This window comes from Mustela lutreola, chromosome 11 (genome assembly GCF_030435805.1).
Source record: "Mustela lutreola isolate mMusLut2 chromosome 11, mMusLut2.pri, whole genome shotgun sequence".
NCBI lineage: Eukaryota > Metazoa > Chordata > Mammalia > Carnivora > Mustelidae > Mustela > Mustela lutreola.
The window spans coordinates 89,015,225-89,035,327 of NC_081300.1; the positions used below are offsets into that span (position 1 = coordinate 89,015,225).

At 52.1% G+C, this 20,103-nt stretch overlaps 1 protein-coding gene across 3 annotated transcripts in view; it reads left to right on the forward strand.

Moving 5' to 3' along the window:
* KSR2 (kinase suppressor of ras 2) overlaps positions 1 to 19,275 on the forward strand; it is a 416,470-nt gene extending 397,195 nt beyond the window's left edge. For 2 of the 3 annotated variants that reach the window (XM_059140070.1, XM_059140071.1), the window contains 2 exons: positions 969 to 1,102; positions 6,105 to 19,275. In XM_059140070.1, the coding sequence (XP_058996053.1) occupies positions 969 to 1,102; positions 6,105 to 6,111 (141 nt within the window). In that variant the 3' untranslated portion in view covers positions 6,112 to 19,275. Of the gene's footprint in view, positions 1 to 968; positions 1,107 to 6,104 lie in introns of those variants that run through there. The other variant, XM_059140072.1, reaches the window with a different exon arrangement.
* The last annotated feature ends 828 nt before the right edge of the window (positions 19,276 to 20,103 follow it).

Below are 20,103 nucleotides of genomic sequence, written 5' to 3' on the forward strand. Positions count from 1 at the left end.
ATAAATGGGTGGATGGGTGGATGGATGGATGGGTAGATGGATGGGTGGATAGATGGATGGATGAATGGATGGATGGGTGGATGGGTGGATGGATTGATGGGTGGATGGGTGGATGGATGGGTGGGTGGATGGATGGGTGGATAGATGGATGGATGAATGGATGGATGAATGGATGGGTGGGTGGATGGGTGGGTGGATGGGTGGATGGATGGATGGGTGGATGGATGGGTAGAGGGATGGGTGGATGGATGGGTGGATGGGTGGGTGGATGGATGGGTGGGTGGGTGGATGGATGGGTGGATGGATGGGTGGATGGGTGGATGGATGGATGGATGGATGGATGGGTAGAGGGATGGGTGGATGGATGGGTGGGTGGATGGATGGGTGGATGGATGGGTGGATGGATGGGTGGATGGGTGGATGGATGGGTGGATGGATGGATGGATGGGTGGATGGGTGGATGGATTGATGGGTGGATGGATGGATGGGAGGGTGGATGGGTGGGTGGGTGGATGGATGGATGGGTGGATAGATGGGTGGATGGGTAGATGGATGGGTGGATAGATGGATGGATGAATGGATGGATGGGTGGATGGGTGGATGGATTGATGGGTGGATGGATGGATGGATGGGTGGGTGGATGGATGGGTGGATAGATGGATGGATTAATGGATGGATGAATGGATGGGTGGGCGGATGGGTGGGTGGATGGGTGGGTGGATGGATGGGTGGGTGGATGGATGGATGGGTGGATGGATGGGTGGATGGGTGGATGGATGGGTGGGTGGATGGATGGGTGGATGGGTGGATGGGTAGGTGGATGGATGGATGGATGAATGGGTGGGTGGATGGATGATGGGGATATATGCAAGTGGAACAAATGGGTAGAAAAATAGACCCAATGAGATGCCAAAGGGTATCAAGACATCACTATTTACACTAAATCACCACATGTTGTCTTCTTTTAGGACATTCTTCTCTTTTGCTGGGCCTTTGAACAAGAAGAAAGACCTACCTTCACTAAGCTCATGGACATGCTGGAGAAACTGCCAAAGCGAAACCGCCGCCTGTCTCACCCCGGACATTTCTGGAAGTCTGCAGAGTAGGTGTTCTCCTTTCATATCTCTCCCCACTGCCTTTGTCCTCTGGCCTTTGCTGCCTTTTTGCTCCCCTCCCCCATACCTGTGCCAGCCATCTCCTTTCCACACACCCACCTTCCTCTCCCGGCTGCCAGCCTTCTTACCGGGTTCCTGTTCAGGGGAGTCTAGGGTTTGCCATCCAGGGCCTTGGTCCCTGTTGCTACCATGGCTACCTCCTTGCCCATCTCTTCCTGATGAAGGCTGATGGCCCAGGGAGTTTGATCATCAGGTGCGAGGTGATGGCCTGAACCCAGCAAGCCCCATATGTCTTCCTCCAGGAGGCCTGGCTTTCAGGAAATGTCCCCCTGGGGCCAGCAAGCTCTCCCCACCATGGCATCTCACAGCTTCCAGAACTCTCTGTTGCATGAAGACAAGGGCAGGGAAGATTCTCAGCTTCTCCTGGCCATAAGTGTCTCTCAGGCTTCCTCCTTGGAGCCCTCCCCCGCCTCGTTCTTAGACGGAGATCAGTGGTTCTCAATGAGGTAATTCATGGGGCCTCTCTCTGGGGGCCTCCCTTCCAGGCCCAGCCTTAGTGGTTTCTCCAGAAGGTGAGAGCAAGACTGGCTCGGATGAGGCTTCCAAGAGGTCCCTGCTCCCGCAGCCCTGCTGTTCCAGGCACAGATGGTTGTGCACACTCACGCACACAGCCAGATGCACGCATGCACACACACACACACACACACACACCACAGAAACTTAAGCTAAAAACACACCTGTATCCACATATGCATACAGGAGCACTTAGGGACACACACACACTGCACAAGAACATTCTAGGAATACACAGCCCTGTGCTCAAAGCCCACACCTGGAGGCGGACTCAGGTGTACACACACACACACACACACACACACACACAGTGACATGGCACACCAGAGCAGTTGTCAGCATCTCACCTGAGAGGCCCTAGGCTACCCCTCACCCCACCATTTGACCTTGCTGAGCCTGGAGGACAGGCCCCAGTGGCCCAGCCTCTCCCTAGACACTTGGAAAGAGCACAGACCTCCCAGATCAGGCAGATAAGGATTGGAAACCTCCACTCTGTCACTTGATAGCTGTGTGGCCTTGGGCGTGTTACTCGGCCTCTCTGAGCAGCAGTGGCAGCCTCTAAAGAATGAGGGTGGCAGACGGCTCTAGCAGGAGTGTGGTGAGGATGACCACAGCCCGGGAGCTGGGGCAGCTGGTACAGTGTCCCCCCACAGCAGGTGTTCCGTATACTTGAGCAGCCTTTGTCTGCCGGCAGGGAGGGTCAGCCGCATCCTGCTGGCCTTCTAGGACTGGGAATGGCTTGAATGTGAGAACAGAGAGAGGGAGGCTCTGACAGGCAAGGACTCTCCCCAGCTAACCTAGTGCAGGCAAGTTGGCCAGTGAGTGTCAGAGTCCAGATGGGGTCCCAAGAGTGCCCAGTGTAACAAACACCAGTGTCATTTGGGCCATCACCCGGATGGCCTCTGCTTTCTCGGGCATCAGGGAGGAGAGAGCAGAAGTCAACTGAATAGAGGGGCTTAAAGCTCTCTGGTTGGAGGGAGAGCTGGGGGCCTTGTTTTCCATTTTTTTGCAAACAGTTGGGCTGAGAAACAGGGAACTGAGACAGGAACAGAGACCCTGTTGTCTGGCAGGATGGGATATTAGGGTCAGTGAAATTTTCTACTCATTCGCTTCCTTTTTTTTTTTTTTTTAAGATTTTATTTATTTATTTGACAGATAGAGATCATAAGTAGGCAGAGAGAGGGGATAGCAGGCTCCCCGCTGAGCAGAGAGCCCGATGTGGGGCTCGATCCCAGGACCCTGGGATCTTTACCGGAGCCGAAGGCAGAGGCTTTAACCCACTGAGCCACCCAGGCGCCCCTACTCATTCCGTTCTCTACTCCGTCTGTGTGTGTTGAATACCTGCTTTGTGTCAGGCCTGGTTCTCAGAGTGCAAATCCAAGGGCAAGTCAGTCAGCTCCCTGACCTTCTAGAGCAGGTATAATAGGCAGGTAGATGTGTTTTAAAAGGGTTATCATTTCAGATAGAGTTGTGTTGAGAAGACAAAATTGCAATAGGGATGACTGGGGGCTTTGGGTGGAAGGGAGGGGTCAGGGAATGCCCCTCGGAGGAGGTCATGTCAAGGCAAAGCCCTTGGAGGGAAGCCAGGCCTCCACATGGGGGTTTGTAATCCCCAGGACTTTTCTACTTTGATACCGAGAAACAAAGATGACTTCTGTTCCTTTTAGGCTTCAATTTATAGTGTCTTTTTGTATTCGGAGAGGGATTACCTAGGATGGATGCAGATGTGTGTGGCATCTGTGCTCTATTCCTGCACCTGTGGCAGGAATGGCGAATCAATCACAGCACATCCACCATCACTCACCCCACCTGCTAGCCACCACCAGTTACTCAGAATCAATGCATGGGATGCCTTCATTACACCTTCCAGATTGATCCAACCTCCTCCATTTGGAGAAACTATGGCCCAGAGACATTCAGGAACTCAACCACATCTACATGGGGTGTTGACAAAGCTGGGAACACAGGTCAGGCTCCAACTTCCTAATCTGAAATGTTCTCTTCCCACAACATCAGACCCCATGGCTCTCTCGATCGCACTCATCTGGCTTGGAGATGGTCACTCCAGTGGTGCGGTCAATGCTGGAGTCCTTCCAGAAGCCTGCTATGTCATCAGGGGATTAGAGGGCTTGGCTAAAGTAGATCCTATCTAGGTCTTGGGAATCCATGGAGGAGGCCAACCAGGAGGTCTCCACAGTAGCCAGCATGTTGCAAGGACGTGAGCAGCTAACTCCAAACTTACGTCTGGGGCCTTGGGTTTCCCTCTCCAGTGGGTCACACTTGAGGAGCTGGGTTTTCCAGAATCCCTGTACACCTTGCCACATGGTGAACTGGAGAGAAGATTGGGACAAGCCTGCATTCCAGAGCAAGGCATCTTGAAGTTTCCTGTGCATTCCAAACCTGCAGGGGAATTGCAGATTCCCATTCTGTAGGTCTGGGGCGGGGCCCGAGATTTGGCTTCAAGGTGATGCTGGTGTTCCTGGTCCATGGACCACCCTCTGAGGTGCGAGGGTCCAGACCTGCGCTGACCGAGAGTGGCCACTCCCAACATGTGGCTCTCGAACACTCAAAATATAGTGAGATAGGATGTCCTGTGAATGTAAAATCTACAGGAAATTTTGAAGACTTAGGATTAAAAAAAAAAAAAGGACATTCAGTAATTTGTCCCATTACACAGATAGGACTGGTGATACTTTGAAATTCCAGTGTTTGGGTTACATTGGGTTAAATAGAATACACTATTAAATTCACCCTTTTTTTAACCTTTTAAAATATGAATAGAAAATTTATGACTTCCATGACTTGCATGGCATTTCTTTGTTTTAAAAAAACAACTTTGTTGCGATATAGCTTACACATCATATAATCCTCCTACTTAAAATACACAACTCTGAGGGCGTGGGTATATGACATTGTTTTTACAAATGGTGGTAGAGGGATACCTGGGTGGCTCATTCGGCTGAGCATCCGACTCTTGATCTCCGTGCAGGTCACGAGTTCAAGCCCCGTGTTGGGCTCCACACTGGGCATGGAGCCTACTCAAAAAAGAAAAAAAGTATTGGAATATATATCACATACAATTTGCCATCTTAGCCACTTTTCAGGGTGCAGTTCAGTGGCACAGATCACATCCCAGTGCTGTGCCACCACGACCACCATTTCCAAAGCCTTCATCCCCTCGGAACACAGGGGACCCACTGAACCGTAACTCCCAGTCCCTCCTCCCTCCAGCCCCCAGTAACCTCTCCCCCATCTCCTGTCCCTGTGAACTGGCGCATTCTATGCATTTCATACACGTGGAGTCCTACGATATTTGTTCTTTTGTGTCTGGGGTCTTCACGTAGACTGTCTTCAAGGTTCATCCACGGTATGATGCGTATTAGAACGTTACTCCTTGCCACGGCTGAGCACTAATCCGTTGTACATATGTACTGTGTTTGGCTTGTCCTTCCATCTGTTGGTGGATACGCTGGTTGTTTGCATTCTCACTGCTGGGAATAAGGCTGCCGTAACAGTACCATACAAGTGTCTGTTGGAGTCCCTGCTTCCGATTTTTTTCAATAGCGCTGTATGTCTATTGCATGCCATTGGTCCAGATCTTCCCCATGACCATCAGCATGCTCTCCATCCTCTGGGTGCCACTTACCAAACATATGTGACAGACACTGAGTCAAGCATTCTATCTGCATTGCCTTGCTGACTCCTCGAAGCTCCCCCTAGGAGGGAGGCACAATTATGTTTTTCCTTAGAAGAAAACCAAAGCACAGAGAGGCTAAGTACCTTCCAAGAGGTCACACAGCTAATGAGGAGAGGAGGCTTTGGAACCCAGGTTGGTCTGGACCCCAAATCCATCATCTTGATACCTCTACCCTGCTCCTTCTACACAGAGATTACCTGTGTCCCTTCAGGATTCTTTCCAGAACCTTGCTGGGAGAGTGGGCACTGACATATGACACGATTGCCCAGATCCTTGGTTCAACAGTGGTCAGCAAAGCCTCGCTCCTAGCAGGAGTGTATGGGGTGGTTCCTGGTCTCACCTCCTCTTCCTGTATTTCCAGCCCTTAAGGAGCCCTTCCGAGTGGGAAGAGTGCTAGGTTCCAATACTGACCCTGCTGCTTCCTGGCTGTGCACCCTTGGGCAAAACACCTAACCTCTCTGTGCCTCCATCTTATACCCCTCTGTGAAATGGGTATAAGGTGCCTATCTTGCAGGTTATTCTCAGGTTCAAATGAGATTAGGTCCATGAACCTGGTACATAGTAGGACCTAGGTATAAAGGGGTATTCCTTCCACCATTTCTTGTAGACAGAAAGAGCTCATCTCAAGCCTCCTAGCCCACCAAGAGGGTGCTCATTCACCAAAGATGGCATTGCTGTATCCAGTGACCTCGTGCCCTTCTCTTCTCTCCCCACTCCAGGCTGTGACCATTGGACAAAGGGACAGCACTCAGCTGCCTCAGCCCCCGAGCCACCTCTTCTTCCCTGCTCTGCCCTCTGCCAGCTCAGGAGGCCAGAGGCTCACCATCAGAGGGTACCGACCCCGGCCGGCCTGGGAGCACTGCACGGCCAAGTTCGGCAGCTTCCCCACTCCCCAGACCTGTGCCCTTTTGCCCGGGCAGGGTTTGGAACCCCTGAGCTAGGACTTACCAGGACCAGCCAGGGAGAAGCGAGATTGATGCGTGAGGTCCAGAGACCGTGTCGAGAAGAAAACTGGAGGCTGTCGGTAGAGCCCCTAGGCCATGGAGACGAGGGCAAGAGGCCCGCGTGGGCAGGCTCGCAGGACCGGTCTGTGTGTACATGTGTGTCTCCGTGCGCGACACCGTTTTGCTCTCGATCCCTGGCGACAAGCGGGAGCACTCTGCTGCCACAGCCCTGGAGTGCCCCTTGGCTGACTCAGTCCCTGCGTTGTGGGTTCCAGCTGCACTGTCTGGAAAGATGGGGTGGGGTCTGGGGCTGAGCACCCACCTCGTGGAGGCCACGGGGCCAAGACCTGGGCCGGGGAGCTCAGTTGTTCCTTTGTAAACATCTGTTCTCAGAGGCTCTCACCCAAGCCTGTCATGATCTGTGGCTCCTTTGCACATAGCTCCGAAGTGCACAAAACAGTCTTGCATGTCTTTGAGTTCTGAGCCTCTCTGGGGCATGGGTCCCCATTTCTGCCGCCTTCTCCTGTTCTGTGAGAGCGCCGTCCCTTGTCGTCTCACTGCCCCTGCGCTCCCCTGCCGTTTGAAAAGCACAATGGCTTCCTGGCCAAGATGACTTCAGGGGGCTCCTTGCAGCTCACCTTTATCCTTGACACCCCCTGAAGTCTGGGGCCTGAGAACTCGGGGGTCTGGGGAGGAAGTTCTAGAACATTCCTTCTCTCCCCTCCTGCTCTGGCATCGACACCAGCTAAGTTTGTCCACCACAGCGACGGACGTGGGTCCCTGATCGACGTGTGTTGGGTTAAATTCGCAAAGGATCCCCCATGCTTTCACCTTAGTAAGTCCTCTTGGGGAGGCAAGCAGGGAGACTGTAAGAGGGTCTGTGTTCTTAGCTCCTACCTGGTGCCAAGTCCCAGAGCGGCTTCCCCATGAGAGGTCTGTCTGCGCTTGCTCAGTGCTCATGCCTTCCATCCCTCCCTCTCGCTCCCTCCTGAGCTGGTGGATTTTCCCAGCCACCTTGGGACCAAGGGTTATGCAGGAAGGATCCAGGAAGCAGGTCAGTCAGGCAGAATAACATGGCGAGCCTCTTGTCTTTTGTTCTTAGGTCCCAGCCCTTAGGAGGGGATGTCTTCTGATCACAAAGCCTGTCTGACCTGGCAGCGAAAGGAGGCCTGTCCCCTAGCAGGGTGGTAGCCAGGCAGCTGGGCAGCAGACAGGACACCCAGGGTAAGCCCACAGCCTCACTGTCCTCCCTAGGCACTGCTCAGGCTTGGTTTTCTTCTGGTCTCAACCTTATCCCGACATCCCCCTGCCAGAGAGGGGACTTAAGACTTCAAAAATCCTACCCGAGCTCAGACTCAGCACCCCACCTGATATAAGGGGTGAGTGGGGGTCTTCCCCACTTTGGGTGATCCCAGACTGATTCATGCTGTGGGGGCCAAGCCTGCTTCCAAACTGGAAAAAATAATGAGATGGTCATGCTTCTGGAACCTCTGGCCAAGGGGTATGCCTGAGCCTCCCAGAGGGCCTTCCTGCATGGGCTCCCACCTGCACAGGACCAGAGACTAAGGACACTCCTGTGGGCTATTCTAAGTGGATGTTCCTCTTCTGGGGACTTCTGTGACTGTGGTTCGTGGCTCAACACTTGTGTATCTCGGACCATCTTACACACACCCACACGAATCCTAGCAAGCCACCTGAAGGGCCGACCCTGAACATGGGGTTGGGCCTGCTTTGGCTCTGCCCACCAGCTCCCCAGAGACCTGGAATCCAGTCCTGGTTCCTCTAATCCAACCAGGACTTCTGGGGTCTGTGGACCCCAGTTGTCGTTGGGGACCTGAGTGCAGGCAAGGAAGTCAGGAAGGGAAGGAGCTGGCGGGACACGGCGACCCTGCTGGTGGAAGGCTCGCCAGGACTGCTCCTTCCTGCCGCTGTCATTTCCAGAATTCACTCACATGGTCACCCAGAGCCTTTGGCAAGACCTGCAATGCGGGGGACCGTGGGGGAGGGTCACCAAAGGCTGATTTTTCTGTCTGTTTCGTGAGTACCAGCTTAAGATTAAGGACAAGGTCTGAGGGATCCAGGGGGATACCCCCGCCTTCCCTGCTCCCTAGGAGTGTCTCTGCTTTGCAAAACAGGGTTCCTTGCATCTGTCCTTGGCCCCACACCACCTGCTCTTGACTTCTCTACCTTCACCTGCGTCCTTCCCTTGCCCTCACCTTCCTCGGTCTCCATAGCATCCGGACGTCCAAAGCCCCTTCCTGCCACCCTCCTCCTGGCAACGCCACCCTGAATTGTTTAGAAGGTAGTTTTCATTTGCAGACCTTGCAATTCAGGAAGAACCAAACCTCTGCTTTCCCCCCTGACCTCAGTCTTATTCATGAGTCAAGTACTGGGAGGAGGTCACATTCATTCATCTTCTGCGAGGAAAAAGGAAAAACAAACGGGAGGGGTGTGTGTGTGTGTGTGTGTTTACATAGTACTTGCCAGCCTTGCCTGTGATTCATTCTATAGAATTCGCACAACAAAGACTGTGTGTGTGTGTGTGTGCACTTGTGCCTTGTGGCCGACAGCGAGCCGTTTAACTCTGGGCCCTGCTTTGAGCAAACCCTTACCTACACAGGCTTCCCAAGGGCACCAGTCCCCAGAGTGAAGATGCCTGGGAAGCCTTGAACTTACCATCTCCGAAGGGCACATGGATTTGCACCCTGAATGCTACCATTTCTCAGACCACATGCATTTCCTACCACGGCCCCCACCTTTCCAGCCCCCCTTGGTCATATGTGGGGTTTTCCCCAAGCATGAAGCTGGAGACTCAAAGTCTTTACCTAATGGTGTTTCATCCGGGTTTTCCTTTTGCTGGTCAAAGGGAAAAACCCCATCTTGCCACAGAGCCCTCCTCTTTCAGTTCTTTGGTCCATAGGAGCCCTGGATTGGTCTCTGACAACTAGACTTTTGTATCCAGGATCCCTGGTCCTGCCCCTTTCCCACCCCACCAAACCAGGCTTCATTTCTTCCCACCATTTTTGTCCCCCACCTCTACCCCCCCATTGCCAGTGGCTGATCATCTAAGGAAACACCAAGGTAATGGTATACACTTGGCCCAGGCCCAATCCCCATCTTGTGAAATCTAGACCTGAGGTCAACAAAGTATGGCCTGGGGCCATATGCAACCACCCCGCCCCCAAGAAGTTTTTACATTCTCTAATTGGGGGAAAAAACCAGAAGATTTCATAAGACATGAAAACTCTATAGAATTCAGATGTCAATAAATGAAATCCTATTGGCACGTGGCCATCGCCATTCGTTTGCAGACGAACCATGGGTTTTGCGGGCTGTGGTGCCACAGCTGACTAGTTATGAGAGAGGCAGCGTGGCCCATAAAGCTGGAAATATTTATAACCTTGCCCTTTACAAGAGACACTTGCCAACCTCTGATCTAGGGGACTGGCTTACTGAAAAAGAAGCCAACTTGCATAGGGCTCCCAAGGGAGGAACATGAGCCAGACTGGGAGTTAGGGGGGCAGAGAACTCATTCCAGTGGGGAAAGAACTTTCTAGCAGCTTGACCCTCGATGCGAGATGGGCTGCTTGGGGAGGTGGGAAGCTCCCTGTCCTTGGAGAGGGCTGGGCAGACATGAGGACTGGTTGGTGTACGTGATGTAGAGGGAATTCGGGCTTTGGAGGATGGAAGGAGTGGTTCTATTTCAGACCCTATTACGTCCAGGCTGGCATATAACAAGACACCTTAGGTAGGGGGATTTCCATCGCAGGATGGTTCACAGTTCTGGGGGCAGGACCGGTTTCTCCTAAGACCTTCTTCCTCGGCTTTCAGTCATCCTGCCTCTCGCTGTGTGCTCACATGGCCTTTTCTCTGAGCCCACACAACCCTGGGGTCTATTTCTCTAGTCAGATTGGATGGGACCCCATCCTTAGGACCTAATTTCATCTTAGTTACCTCTTCAAAGACCCTATCTCCAGATACAATCACTTTGGCAGTTGGGACTTTGACCTAGGGATCGTGGTGGGGGGGTAGGGGGAGGTGTGCATTGCGGCAGGGGGCCACAATTCCATCCCATTCCAATTCCATGAAGACCCTTGATGTTCCTGAGACTGTGACTGTAGGGACTTTCTGGGCGACACTCCTATTCCTGGCTTTTGTTCCCACATTGTGCTCAACCTTGAGTCCCCAGATTTACCCTCCCCGTCCCCATGCCCTGCCAGCCTTTCCTGATCCCCTTCCTCCAAGGACTGGTCTTGTTCTGGAGGCTGGAACCCTAAAATCAAGGTGTCGGCAGGGCCGCACCCTGATCCCCAACACCTCTGCCAAGGGGTCCTTCCTTGGCCTCCTCTTCTTAGCTCCTGGTGGTTTGCTGGTCGTCTTTGGCTGCAGATGGATCTCCTCACCTCTGATTCCAAACTCACACGGCCTTCTTCATGTAAGGCTGCCACCCTTCTCAAGCTTAACCTCGCCTTAACTAATGACACCTGCAATGACCCTACTTTCAAGTAATGTCACACTCTGAGGGACTGGGGTTTAGGACCTCAACGTATGTATTCTGCGTGTGTGTGTATGTAGAAGGGACATGATTCAACCCCTAACACCCACTAAGAAGCATTTTCTCACACCCTGACTGGTCACTGTGGTCACAAAAGACCTCTGGGGAGAAAGATCCCAGAACCCCTGCGCCATGAGGACCAGGACACTGATGTTGCTTTTGTCACATGGGATCCCTTCCTCCCTAGGTCTGAGAGTCCTGGACGTCAACTCCACGGGTGGGGGTGGACAGCGGGTCTGTTGCGTGACGTGCACTTGACTGCTGAGCCAGTGCTTCTGCCCGGTCTGAAGTGGTTGGTGGCCTGACACTTGCTTTTATTTACGTTCTGGCTCGGCGTCAGAGGAACGGATCATGGCAAGCCGTGTGCCTGCCGTGTCCTTCGGCCGTGCCTGTGAGGTTTTGAGCAGGCTCGGGTGGATGCCAGCCCTGGGCTCCAGCCTCCGCTAACTGCCCCCTGCCCCCGCCATCAGCTGCACACCCCTGCATGGGACTGGTCCTGACCTCTGAGGGCAAGGAGAAGCAAATGTGGGGTGGGCTTTGGAACATGGTGACCAGGGTCTTGAAGGTTCTCGTTCTCCCCGACTCTCTCTGAGTCACGCCAAGTAGGCCACCTTCCTCTCCAGTCACTGCCCCTGATGATCAGCACAAGTGACAGGTTCCTGTCTTGAGGTCCTACCAGCTACGTCATTCTCTAAACAGTTGGGGCAGAGTCGGGGGGGAGGTCCTTGCCTGATATGGGGCCTGGCACATAGTAGGTGCTCAGTAAATACTTACAGAATGCAGAGAGAGGGTGAGGCACTGGTCTAGGGGGCCAGAAGCTGCTCCTTGCAGGGAAGGCGGAAGGGCTCCACAGGTGGGGCCCGGGCAGTAATGAGATTCCCACAACCAGGCTCTGTGCTATGGATTCCACCCCCCGCTCCCCGCAACGTGCATTGGCCAGGTTCCATGGATGTGACTCATGAAGAGACCCATTGGCCAGGTGTCCCAGGGCATCTAAGTGTGAAGGGCAAGAGTAGTCATCCATCCCTTAGAGCCTCTATTCACTGAGCACTTACTATGTACCAGGCCAACAGTCCTGGGAAATAGGTACCGTTATTGCATTTCGCAGATGAAGAAACTGCGGCAAATGCAAGCCAGCCTGTTAAGAGGTAGAGCCAACGTTTTAAATAAGAGTCTTTGGCCTCGTGGGTTCCGAGGAACCCAGCCCTGTTTGAGTGGTTTCTGTGTGCCACTGTCCCCCAGGAGGTTACTGTTACCGGCTTCTGTGGTTATGTGTAGCTTGTAACCAGGAGAGAGGGAGAGAAAACAGGAAGTGATTGAAGGAGGGTGCAGGAGAGGGTGGGGACCCCTGGAGGAGTTTGCACGGAAGCTCTCCGTTGTGTTCCCAGACTGACCGGCTGCCAGCAATGGCCCAGGTTTCTAGGAAGTGTGTGTCTGGGTTGGCAAAGCTGCCCCTGGGTCCTTCCAGCTCCCCTGCTCCAGGCAGCCTGCACCATCAGCCCAGCCCTCTGTGTCTCTCGTACTGGACTAGACATTTAACTGTGATCCCCTGTCCCAGGAAACTCACCAGTGAGTGCTCCTCCCTCTCAGGGCTGGGAAGGGCTCCTTCCTTCCTGTTCACTGAGATCACACAACCCCTTTCCTTAACGCTTATTCCCAAGAATACGAAGGATTCCTCTCCATGAGGTTGAGATCGCTGCTGTCCTGTTGAGGACCGAACTGGAGGAAATGGGCTTTGCCTGGAGCTTGCCTGATCTAGGTTAGGCGCAGTTTACCAAGATGTTCCATAGACCTTTAATTTCATAGCAGACTAGATGGAAAAAATGTTGCATTATTAGAAGGGTCTTGGGACAAACACGCATGGGAAATGCTTAGGCAAAATAAGATTAAATTTTTTTTTCTCGGTTGTAGGACTTATCAGAGCATTTAACACACTACTGTGTGGTAAAGATTTTAAAATCTTTAAAAGGTTGACAGCAGGCTGCTCTTCCCAAGTTTTCCCAGGCTTATTTCTGAATCCCCATGATTAATCTCTGTGAGTCTGACTTGATACCTTGCACAGAGGGCAAAGGCCAGTGTGCTAGCCCACGGAAAAGAGCAGCTGATCACCAGTATTTACAGACAGCAGCTGATCACCAGTATTTACAAACAACTTGCTCAGAATTGGCCTCCCCGGGAGGCTGGCACTGTGAATGGTGAACCTGGAAGGTCAATGAAGATCATGGATGCATCTGGGCAGAGAGATGAGGCTGGGGATGACCACTGGCCACCAGACGCACCGGCTTTTCCGTTCCATACTGTTAAGAAATGCTGAGCCCCAGGAAACCTTGCTCCTGCCACTCCATGTCCTCTTTCCAGGCCTGCTGATGGGAGACCCCAGTTCCATGGACGTGGACAGTGGTTCCATGCACAAGGATGCCACAAAGCAGAAAACTATGGCTGCTTGTCTTTCAATGGATGGGTCAAATCTGCTGTGTGGGGTAACTGTCCCAACATAAAACAGCTTGATGACCAATGTGGAAATAATAGACAAGTCATACCCTTAGGGGGGTCAGCTAGGTTATTGGGATGACTATCTAGAATGATCTGTATCTAGAAGATCTAGATGAGTGATCTAGTCCAACGAGGGCAAATAATCCCCCTCTCTGCCACCACTGCCCCGTCCTGTACTCTTGGCAGACATTACTAATCAATCACAGCGCGCCTTTCTGCAGAGCACAGATGCAGCCTCTCAGGGCATCAGAGCTGCTACTGGATGAGGGCACGGGTAACCATCCCTGATCTCATGGCAGCTTTCCTTTCCGAGAAGAAGGAGCTCAGGCCCAGAGAGGAAGATAAACTCTCCCAAGTTAGGTCCTTTCTCAGAGGCAGAGGTGGATTTGGTCCTAAGGCCTTGGAAACTTCCAAAAGCCCAGTCATTTGGAGTCTTGGCTCTAGCTGGCGACAAGCTGTAAGGACTTTGCAGAAGTTTATTTTCAATCCAGAAACTTGGAGAATGCAGAAAGAGTCTGTCCTTAAGACCCAGTGTATGATCCTATTTGGGCATCTGCCTGCTTGGAGAGAGACATCATTTATCTTCCAGGGAGTGTCTTCTCCTCGGGCCGGAATGCTGCCACCAACCATGTAACAGCTGGGCTGGAAGGCCTGGGGACCTTAAGGAAATACAATATGTGCGTGTGTGTTGTGGTCCTAGGCAGGGGAGTGGAAAAAGACTGTTCTTGGAGCTCTTTGTAGAAGTTTCTGTGGTTCGATCTGGACATCTATGAAGTTAAGGAATGTTGCAGAGGGAGGAGGAGGAAAAGGAATCTGATTCCAGTTGCTTTTGGTTTCTTCCCTGCAAGGAAGGCTCAAAATCAAATTTTCACCCAGGTGGAATTCCCCGGGGTCCTAGTGGACCACCAGCTCTACCCCTAAACTCTTGAAATGCCTCTAATAAGCAGCTGGAGGCTGAGAGTGTGCTTTCCGGGTGCTGCCTCTTTGCTTCCTTCCTCCCCTTATCCTCCACCACCACCACCTCCTGCCAGATAACATCTGCCCCGGCTGGCCTATGAGCTGAGGAGAAAGTCACACAATAGTAGAGACGAAAAATAGCTGCATGTATTCAGCTTGAATTAGCTCAGAAGAAAGGCGCCCTCCCTCCATTGAGCAATTGTTTATGCCAACGTGCTATTTGCATCGTGCCTTCTTAGATCTGAAAGTCTAATGATTAAAAACAAATCTTAGTTTTTCTTTTTCACCACTTAAGAAAAAAAAAGAAAAGAAAAACCACCAGCTTGGCTAGTTCCTCCTGTTTAAAAATACCCTGACTTCCAGAGCTAGAGTGAGGATTTTGGAAAGCCTGTGGCTAGGATAGTGGGAAGAAACACAGGCAGACAATAGAGAGGCCTTTCTGGACAGTGATGACTGGTGAAGGCGGGAGAGGGGTCTTTGCGTCCTCATGCAGATGCCGACGTCCGGGTTGGTTCGGAATGCGGTGGGCTTATTTCGTCATTGGCCGTGTATTCAATGGATCATTTATTGAGCATCTATTACATCTTGGACCCTGGGCGTTCAGTGATGAGGGAAACAAAGTCATTCTGAGCTTAGAGCCTGGTGGGGGAGCTGGACAAGGAACCGCTTAGCAATATATGAATCACAACTCATGGAGGCTTAGGGAAGGAAAACCAACGGTCCGGCCGGTAACAGGAGATTGTGGGGGGGGGCCGGCTGTGGAGGGAGCAGGTGCAAAGATCTTTCTGAGGAGGTGACTTTTGAGTGGAGCGCTCAAGGAGGGGAAAGAGGAAGGGACGATCCTTCTAGGCCAAGGTCCCTCAAATGCGGCACTGTTGATACTGGGGACCGTTTGTCATGGTGGGGGCATGTCCTGTGCGTGGCAGGATGGCCTCCACATACTAGATGCCCATGGCACCCTCCCTTTCCTGCTACCCCCAAGTTGTGACAACCAAAGATGTTTCCAGATATTGCCACATGTCCCCTGGGCGACACCACCTTGTTGAGAACCACCATTCTTGACAGAAGCAGTTGCAAACACAGACACCCCAGGGGAGGGCAGAGGCCAGCGCCGGCGAGCAGGGTGGACAGGGGATGAGCCGCGCTGGGCACTGGGGGCCCGATGGGAGCATCCAGGCTGGCGAGGGTGTCGGAGGTTTTCTGAGGGCAGTGGCAGAGCACTGGGGGGGTTTCAGGAATATCGTGTCATCATCTGATCTTCACTGGTTTGAGGCAAGGCACGAGGTCTTGAGTGTGCTGTCTCCTGGCCAGGTCACTAGGGTACGGATCTAGCTTGCAGCCATCTGCAGCCTTGCAGAGAAAAGGGGAAATCAGACAAAGGGAAACGGGAAACCTCGGGGAAGAAGATCCTCAAGTGTCAGCGGCACCAAAATGGGCTTTAAATGGAATATTTAGCATCTTCAATGGTTTGAAGGCAGCCTAGGGAGGGAGGGCATTGACTGGCCATTCCCCATCTACACGGACGAGACAAGGTGTGGGTGGGAATCTCGGTCACATCCTCCCCTTCCTTCCGTCCTGGTCCACATTCCCATGGTCCTTCTAGGAAGCGGCTCTTCTCCTTGACCTTGGCCTCAGGCAACCCTAGTGCTGCTCTCCAGGGCCACTCAGGGAAATCCCCTCTCTTCCCCAGGGAAGGAGAGTCCCCAGACATGCCAGCCTCCTTCCGATCCCCTACTTTACTGTTGAGGAGTTAACACAGGTGTCTCTGGCAGAGCATAAGCAGCAAAATGGATGGTGTGGATGAGAGGGGGCAGTTGGATCCGGTCCCACGTGGCTGATGTGGGTGTGGCTGCGGGCAGTGGGTGTGGTCGAGCTCTGCAGGGCCTGTGGCTCTACCCCTAGAATCCGATCCCATGGACTCAGCGGTCCCAGGACTGGGCAGCAAGGCAGCCAGGCACGGCAAAAGGACTGGGGCTGGGAAACCTGTTTTGGTAAGCTGGGGATACTCAGCCAAGCACCTTCCAAGAAGGATGCCGAGTTGATGGGGGTCCTGCTCCCTCGGTGGGGGCTGACCTCTCCCCACCCCAGCTCTGCCCGACTCGGGGGCAGTGGCCACTTCAGTGTGTCTTGGACAATTAATGCAATGCATTGGTCATCCAAGATTGTAGCCATTTTCCTTTGTTTATTTTTCTATCTGTGTTGCTAATAATAATACTAAAATGGGTACATATGAACTTGTGTAAGTTCAAGTAACTGCTATGTAGCTACAGTGTAGACACAGGCTACCCTCACGGACTGGCCCAGCCACAGCAAGGTTCCCACCCCAGCCCACTGGCCTCCCAACCAGCCTCCTACGGAGTGTTGGGCAGCGGCCTGCAAGTCCTGGGCGGCCAGCTGGGCAGTGCCTGGCTGGAGCGGGTGCTGAGGGAGGGCACGGCCGACGCGGGCTGCCTGAGGCTCGGCCTGAGCACAACTGGGAGATGCACAATGTCTTCTCTGGCTCCTTTCTCCCCCTTCTTAAGCAGCCCTTCCCTGGGGTCCCTGTGCTCCCTGCCCCAGGGAGTGCTGTCCATTATTCCTCTCCCAGCACCCCCGCACATGCTTCCCAAGCTTGCTGTCAGAAATAAGTCCTCAGAAGGCCCCAGGCCTTGGTACAGAGTGGCCGGAAGCCCAAATACAGTCATCTGGTCCCCCAAGCGTGTTGGACCCCCACTGCTGAGCTGTGGGTCACCTGAGGGCCCCATGTTCCCCATGCATCAGACTCCGTGGCTTCGTGCATCAGCCCCACCTTCCACAAGGCACTGCTGCCATGCCGTGTTCCACATGCTCCACTTTTTGGCCTGTCCGTGGATTTTAAGTGCCACCATTTGAGCTGCTGAAGGCTTCTAGAACAATCTTCCCCATATTTCCAAGGCTTGTGTCCCCAGCCACACTCCCCAGCATCAAGCAACCCTAATGCCTTTAGTCCCCAAGACTGCATGTCAACTCATTCAACAAGTATCTATTAAGTGCCTCCTGTGCCCCCTGGGAAACTGGGGAAGGAGAGTGGCACCGGCCTTTAGGGAACCCCGGAATCTAGAGGAGGGGGCAGACAGGTTCTGAGAGAGATCCTGAGACCCCAGAGGAGCACCCAACCCAGCAAGGGCCTTCCAGGAAACCTTCTCAGAGGAGGGGACGTCACCTCCTCTTGAGATTTGAGGAGAGGGGTGGGTGGTGTAGGGAACAGTGTGTCACGTAGAGGGAATAGCCCATGGGCAGAGGCAACATCATGATTTGTTGAAAGCTGGATGCTGGGTACTTGCTCTGTTCTTAACTGCTTTCCCCTAAGCATGGCATCAGGGCCTGAGAGAGCCCATCCCCAAACACAGGTGCCGTTGGCGCATAGAGACCTCACCACCTCCTGCCGTGTTGTGGTCCTGGCGACTGGACTTAGGGTTCCTGGAGAAGATAATGTCCCGGAAGGGTTTCGTGCTTGCTAGAGTTAGGTGGTCCTTTGGCTGCCTCAGATTCTCTCTGGAGCCCTCTCTGGCCATGCGGGCCTCCCTCTGTGTCCCTGCCTGTCTGCACACATTGTCTGTGTCTTAGGACCTTTCACTGGGTTCTTCAAACCACGGGTATCTCTGCTATGGATAGGTTGGTGATCAGCCTTCCCTCTAAAGCATTTTCTTCCCTGTCTTTGCTTCTGCTTCACAATCCTTCCTACCTCCTCTTGTGGCCTGTGTCTCTGATCTCTCTGAGGCCCACACCACTGTCTTGCCATAACAGAAAGCTGTCTCACTGTGGCCTCTTTCCTGGAGAGTGTATGTTACTCTGTGGCATAGGCCACTGGAGCATTGAGGTCGAGGATGTGCGTGAATATGGAAATTTACTGATGGAAAGACCCCACTCTAGAGGTTTCCAACTAACCGTTACAGGTGTAATGGGCAAAACACTGGTTTGTTACAGAGTCGTTGAAGAAGACCCAGGGATCAGAGTGGGCCACAGGCCAGGTCTGTAATATAGCATAAAATGTGGGGATGTGTCCTCTTGGTGGGATATTGTATCCCACTATCCTTATAAATATATGTCAGGGTTTGAAAGATGGGAAACAGAGTTTCTTTGCTGACTGTAGGACTCCCGTGGTGTGCGTGTGGTTGCTTAATTTATCAGGTTTACCTGCTTCAACTTGACTCAACGTGCATTTCTTAAGCCACCCCCTCTTGTGGATAATGACCTTACCATCAGTTTCTCAGTGCCAGCAGTTCCCCCAAAGGGTTCTTTGGATTTTCCTTGGCTTCATGCAGCCTACTAGCACTTAGTATGCCCCAACCCTCAAGGTTATTGGAGGGAGTACACGAAATAATGAATGTTAATAGAATTGCACAATACCTGACACACAGTAGGTGCTCAGTAAATGTGGTTTCTCGTCTCACTGGCCCAACCAAAACATCCCCAGGAATTCCACTTCCAGGAAATTATTCTAGGAAAAAAAATGGAGGATTGGAATGGGGAGGTGGTTGGTGGGTGTGATCCATTTTCTTAGGGGCTGGTGCTCTGGTGGACATGGGGCGGGCAACCCAAGACTCATAAAGACACCCTCCAGCTGCTGTGGGGTCATCATGCATAGGGGAGAGGCTCAAACTTAGGAAACTGGAGAGCCTCTGGCAAGATCAGTCCTCTCCAAGGCCCCAAGATGGAGGCCAAGGGCATTCACTGGGGCTGGATGAGTCTGGTCACATGTGGTGAGTGCCCCAAACGTGGGCCATCGGGTCCCACCCTGAGCTTGTTTCTCTCTCCCTGTGCTTTGAACTTGCACTGGGGCCCACTCCATGAACTTTACCGCATGATTCATTCGGTTGATTACTCTCAAAGTTATTGAACTTAGGAAAATTCTCAATTGTAAAAAGGCTTTCTCTCTATGTAAATTACGCTGTTACCTTTTCTATACAAAAAGTATATATACCTATAAATATTATACATATATATTATATATATATATATACATATATATATATATATATATATATATATATATATAAAGATGAATTCTTGTACAGACTGATATGGACCAATGGTCCAAATTGTTTTCTCTGTGTTTGTGCTGACTGTTGCAGAATGGGTTAATGTAAGAAGTTGGTTTCATGTTTTCCTTTTGGGGCCACTTCTTTTCCTCCCTTTTTATCTTGGTCTGTCTCAGTCTCTGTCTCTCTCTTACTCATTGCCAACGTCTCGTCGCTGGGAAAGAACAGTCGATTCAGATGCCATCCAGGAAAAGAAGGCCAGATGGATAGAGGGTCCACTGTGTATATGTGTACAGAATCCTTTATAAAGTTTTCTACACTTATCAAAAAAGTATTTCTAACTTGGGCTGTTGGACAGGTTGTGAGCCTCTGAGCCGGCAAGACTATTGTTTCTTGTGTTTAGTGCAATGTTTAGTGAGAATCCAATTGTCTGAATTATTTATGCCAATAAAGAATTTGAGAACTACTGCATCACACTGCCGCCAAAATAAGTGTGAATTCTGTTGTTGTTTGCCGTACGGAAGAAATCCTGAGATGTGACACTGGCCAACATATTAGTCAGCTCTGGCCACAATAACAGTGCATAACAAACTTTCCCAAAACTCCATGGCTTACAACCACTGGCGTTTATTCTCGAGCTCCTGTGTTTGTAGGTTTTGGCTGGCTTAACCAAGTCTCCCCTTTAGGTGTCTGGTCAACTTCAAGTCTGTTTCACATGTCTCCCTGAAGGAGAAGCTTCCTGGGGCACACTCATCCTCTAGCTGATCAC